The 6035-nt window shown below is 39.1% G+C and overlaps 1 protein-coding gene across 1 annotated transcript; it reads left to right on the top strand.

Moving 5' to 3' along the window:
• Positions 1–1354: 1354 nt before the first annotated feature.
• LOC115003870 (neoverrucotoxin subunit beta-like) lies at positions 1355–5644 on the top strand. The gene is given in 7 exon segments (XM_029425815.1): positions 1355–1436; positions 1608–1704; positions 1839–2006; positions 2135–2308; positions 4229–4275; positions 4469–4820; positions 4822–5644. Coding segments are annotated over 7 exon segments (1095 nt in total). The 3' UTR covers positions 4997–5644.
• The last annotated feature ends 391 nt before the right edge of the window (positions 5645–6035 follow it).

The raw sequence follows: 6035 nt of genomic DNA, 5'->3' as shown, positions 1-6035 counted from the left end.
GTTAACTGCGTAACAGACGTACTTATTTCAAGTCAAACCATGATCCTTTTTATCAAACATAAGTAGTTTTGTTTCCATGTACAACGTTAACCACGTGTTTAAAGCTGCGACTGGTATCTAGGAGAAACTCTGTTTCCCTCAGAACGTAATAAGAATGCAGTTTAGTTGTATGGGAATGTTATTTTTTGGAGGCAGGCTAAAAATGTTTTGTGATGTACAAGTTGAGGAGACTTTTGGATGTGCTGGACAAATGGTGACAATGTACCTAATATATTTAGTGGTCAACATGCTGTATTTGCTCAGCACTCAAATCACTCCACCATCATTATTCACACTCAAAGCTCTGTGTGTGTTGAAGCCCAGAGCAGCAGCACACAGTGCAATACAAACAAATGATGGACGCATACAATAATAATAATTATGGTATGTACTCTATGTATTATGTTATTGTCTGGAGACATTTATAAATAACTTTGATCTGACGTATCAGAAAACTATTATTATTCTTGGATATTCTGCTGCTATAGGCTTAGACTGCCGGGGGACACCTCCCTGCTCTCTTCCTTCTCTCCCTCTCTCTTCTTCTCCCTCTCTTCTTCTCCCTCTCTATCTGTATGCATTTATGTAAATGTATGTTACTAACTCACCATCCGGGGTATCATCCCCGGAGTGTCTGTCTCTCATGTGGCAGGTTGCCACTGATAAAGTTTACGTCAGGATCATGAATCGTGACAGCGCCTGCTGCCCTGGTCCTGCTGGACACCGGGAAGCCTTATTGACATTTTCCTGGATTCATCCAAACTTTCTATTTCTTTTTTTTTCCAACACAACATAATTTCTGTCAAATGTTGTATTTGTACTATGTTGTTTATCCTGTACACACGACATCTATTGCACGTCTGTCCGTCCTGGGAGAGGGATCCCTCCTCAGTTGCTCTCCCTGAGGTTTCTTCCATTTTTTCCCCTTTAATTTTGGGGTTTCTTTTAGGAAGTTTTTCCTTGTGCGATGCGAGGGTCTAAGGACAGAGGATGTTGTAACCTGTACAGTCTGTAAAGCACACTGAGACAAATGTATCATTTGTGATATTGGGCTATACAAATAAATTTGATTTGATTTGATTTGATTTGGATATTTAATACATTTCAGCAAACTGCTTCAGGTGAGTGGTTCCCAAAGCTCTTCTGCACCCTTTTGTAGAAACACGTATTTATGATTGTGTTGTAATTCTGCAAGTCTTTGTAGCTGTTTTCGTGGAGTGAGTCGTCTTGTACTAGTTCTGTCTCTTTGGTGTCTCTGTAGTCGTTTGACTTTCTAACCAGACGTAATAACATGAAACAGGGGCCACATGACTCCATGGCCCTAGTTCTGCTGACACAGACAGGAAGTTGCTCAAAGACCAATCAGGAAACAGTCCAGTACATCAAGAAGAAGATCAGTAAGGATCTGTCTCCAGAGAGAAGCATCAACCTGTTCCAATGTCTGAATGAACTGAATGATTGTTCTCTTGAGGTAGACATCCAACAGTACTTGAGATCAGGAAGTCTCTCTACAGATACACTGTCTCCTGCTCAGTGGTCAGCTCTGATCTTCATTTTACTGTCATCAGGAAAAGATCTGGACGTATTTGACCTGAAGAAATACTGTGCTTCAGAGGAGGCTCTTCTGAGGCTGCTGCCAGTGGTCAAAGCCTCCAACAAATCTCTGTAGGTGGATTGGTCACTAGATCAGTAGCTAGCAGCTGTTGCAGTATTTCGTTTTTATATATACAGGAATAATATACGTTTGTGTTTAATAAATGAGAAATTCAACATTTGTGTTTGTTTCACCAATCCTTCAGTGGCTGTAACCTCTCAGAGAGAAGCTGTGAAGCTCTGTCCTCAGTTCTCAGCTCCAAGTCCTCTAGTCTGAGAGAGCTGGACCTGAGTAACAACAACCTGCAGGATTCAGGACTGAAGCTGCTGTCTGCTGGACTGGAGAGTCCAATCTGTACACTGGAAACTCTCAGGTCAGTATTCAGCTGTTTTTAAACAGTTTTTCTTTTAAATGCTCATCCTGCTTCCAAACCTCTCTAGGATTTTCCTGCTGACATTATTTTCTAAAACACTTGATTTTACAGTGCTTTCCTTATTCCAGTCTGTCAGGCTGTTTGATCACAAAGGAAGGCTGTGCTTCATTGGCCTCAGCTCTGAGCTCCAACCCCTCCCATCTGAGAGAGCTGGACCTCAGCTACAATCATCCAGGAGACTCAGGAGCGAAGCTGCTGTCTGCTGTACTAGAGGATCCACACTGGAGACTGGACACTCTCAGGTATGGACAGACCACAGGAGCTCACAGACTGCAGGTGCCTTTAATTTCTCTTATTTCAATCTTTCCGCTCTGTCCTGTCATCATGAACAAAATGATGTTAACGTACCAATGTGCACAAACAAAAGCTATCAAAACTGTTAGTGAATCATTATCATCTTTTATATTTAATAATAAAAAAATTCTAATTTCCAATTTTCTGATGTCTAAACATTTAAGGGATAGCTCAAGTGACAGACTTTCTGACATGAATTAAAAACACATTTTATATTGAACATTTAAGTTCATTGAAATTATTTTAAAAAGCTATTTGTTGCCCTTTTCATGCCCTTGTGTCTTTCAATTATTTTTGAGTGATTACGTACATTATTATGTATGAAGATTGTATATCCTATGTTCATTTTAGTTTTTTTATGCTGCATTAACTCTTTATTATTTTAAAGTAAGTTAATTCGTATCATTAGCTTTATTTAGAACTTTCCAGTTTTTCTCTTATGTTTCAACAATAAACTACTTGAAAACACTTTATATAAATGATTGTTTTATAATATTGAATATTATAAATGTGAAACTAAATTAATGAGAAAATACATAATTACTAGACCTCTCAATATTGAAGCTAATTTGTTTTAACGGCACTATGTCTTTGACGCATTAACGTAGGCTATGTTATGGAGCAGCCTATTTTTTCCTGATGCTACATTGTGAACAACAAATCTTTGTTGAAATGTCAGGAGAAGAGCTAGTTAACGTTAGCTGTTAGCTGTTAGCTGTTAGCTGTTAGCTTCACCAACTTGACACCCTTGAAGGGAGGAGGAAAGCTGCAGAACAGTCCTGCACAGAGCTAACAGCTAACATCAATGAGGATTGAATGACATTATGATGCGTTCAAGGTCTATTCAGTAAAAATAACTATTAAGCGAAGGCCAATTATAACGTTATTATATGTGTTGAAATGTAATCTTGTAAAATGTAGTTTTTGGTGGGAAACTTGAATAAGTACGGTTGTTTTGAAGGAGGTGATTTCTCAGCAATATAAAATAGATATTAGAGGGAAGTATGACATGTTGAACTTCCCAACATTAGCTCCAGGCAGCTCATAATATATCATTAAAACTACTAATGCCAAGAATTATTTTTAATCAAACCAAATTAAATAAAAATACAATCATTTATTTGGCATCAAATTGGGTTTCGAGAATTGTAGAATTTCACTGGTTTTGGAATAAACGAGAACATTTCTGGTAGTGTGACCTCCCCAACAGCAGAACAATATATGTAAATGTTTTGTGTGTATAAATTATTTGTACACGTCCATGTTGATAAGAGTATTACAACTTGAAAAATCTTCCTTAAGGTACATTTTGAACTGATAACATTCTTTACGAGTAAATATTTAAATTGACTGACAGCCCTAATAATTACATTCCACATGTTTCAATGCTATGAAGGAGTTACATGTGCATTTATTTTTTGTTGATTTGAAAAAAGTTCCCTTAATATTTGCCTTGAAATACAGTCCTTTTTTGAAAGTCAAGTCAGTTTCATTTCCCAGTGTGAAACACCCTCTGTTTCAACACATAATGACTCAGATGAGATGAAGACTTGTGGTTGGACTGATCTGAGGACAGTAAACTGTTTAGTTGTTCATGTGTGACTGTCAAAGTGCTCATTTTAAGGGACAACATGCAGAGGACAACGTCTCACATTGTGTTTCATCATGTGGGAGGACATGAAGAGAACAGCAGATCAGTGCTCTCTGGTTATTTGTACATCTCTCTTCTTCTTCTTCTTCTTCTTCACAGATGAGTTTCCTCCTGTGTCTCTGTCCCTCTGACAAACTGAGGATCACTGCTTCATGTTGAACAGCAGTTAGGACTCATGTTGGATAGAAAACCATTCTGACTGTGTTTCTTCCTCCAGGGTGGACCATGGTGGAGAGCAGAGGTTAACACCTGGACTGAAGAAGTGTAAGTGTGGATCACTCAGTTTCTCTGTAAATACAAAGATGATGGTTGTGGTATTTATTCATTCAAACATGACAACATGTGTCATCTTTAAACTTTATAGACATGAACAACATGAGTACACAAACAAAGAATAAAGCCTTCACATGTGTCTGATGATAAACTGCTGCTGTGTTGTGTCTTCTTCTCTCATCAGACTCTTGTGAACTCACAGTGGACACAAACACATTGAACAGAGAGCTCAAAGTGTCCGACAACAACAGGAAGGTGACATATGTGGAGGAGCAGCCATATCTTGATCATCCAGACAGATTTGGTTTCTGGTATCAGCTGCAGTGTAGAACCGTTCTGACTGGTCGCTGTTACTGGGAGGTCAAGTGGAGAGGAAGAGTTCATGTATCAGTGACTTACAGAGGAATCAGAAGTAGAGGAGAAAGTTGTGACTCTTTGTTTGGAAGGAATGATCAGTCGTGGAGTCTGTACTGCTCTGATGGTCATTACTGTGTCATCCACAATAAGAAAGTAACACACCTCCCCCTCTCCCCCCCCCTCTGGTAGAGTAGCAGTGTATGTGGATTGTCCTGCTGGCTCTCTGTCCTTCTTCAGAGTCTCCTCTGACACACTGATCCACCTCCACACCTTCAACACCACCTTCACTGAACCTCTTCATCCTGGGTTTGGGTTCTGGTCACCTGCCTCCTCAGTGTCTCTGTGTTGTCTGTAAGAGGAGACAACTTCCAGTCCTGTGGTTTAGATGTTGGTGGTGGACGAGGCTTCACTTTGGTTCACTTTGCCATCACAGATGTTATTTTATAAGAAATGGTGAAATGATTTCCTCAGGGCTTGTTGTGTACAAACTGTGTTGACTTTGATACTTTAATGACGTTTTCTTTGGAGCAGCATGAAGCTGCTAATAATGTCTGTGGTGATTGTTAATGAGTTCAATAAAGTTTAAAAACAACATGTTTTTACAAATGTAAATCTTTATATTTTGGATAAATACCACATGTTGAAATGTTCGTTACAAAGTTCTAACCTAATGAAAAAACTTTTATCCTCTAAAAAATGTAAAGTGTAGCACAAAGTAGAGATTCACACTGTCCTCATAAACACCGTGAGAAAGAAACTGTACTTATACAAACTACTATTCATGTGCACACTGTAGACGATCACACTGTCCTCACAGTCACACGGTCCTCATATATACTCTACTTAAACACACCCACACACACACTGTCCTCGTAAACATTTTGTCCCCCTGAACACTGTCCTGAAGACACACTGTGTGAGTTTGTGTGTGCAGGACATTTGATGCCATCATCTGTTCTGGACCAGTGGACAAAACAGATATTATAATAATAATAATGAAGAATTTTACAAGTATAATAAAGATATAGCAGTAATAAATGTCACCTTGCCATTTGTATTTCCTTGTTGGAAAATAAAAGGCACTGAGGATAAAACTGTATCATGCACAGACCCCTGACTCCATTGCCGAGCTGCGGCAGCTCATAGTAACTCCTAGTTGTATATTTTACACTAGTCATGTGCAGTGCCTCCTTTAAGTTCACTACTTTGAGTAAATGTACTTTAAATGTTACTTTTCACCACTGCTGAAGAAAATCAAAATAAAACCTTGCGTTTAATTTTGAAAGGACGGAACTTCCTGCTCTGTGTGTTCATGCGTCTGATTGCAGTCTCTGGAAACAACAGCAGAGTGAGCTCTCCTCCTCTCCGTGTCTCCGCCCTGCTCGGTGTCCTCA

This window comes from Cottoperca gobio, chromosome 24 (genome assembly GCF_900634415.1).
Source record: "Cottoperca gobio chromosome 24, fCotGob3.1, whole genome shotgun sequence".
NCBI classification, from domain to species: domain Eukaryota; kingdom Metazoa; phylum Chordata; class Actinopteri; order Perciformes; family Bovichtidae; genus Cottoperca; species Cottoperca gobio.
This window is presented reverse-complemented; position numbering and strand designations above follow the sequence as displayed.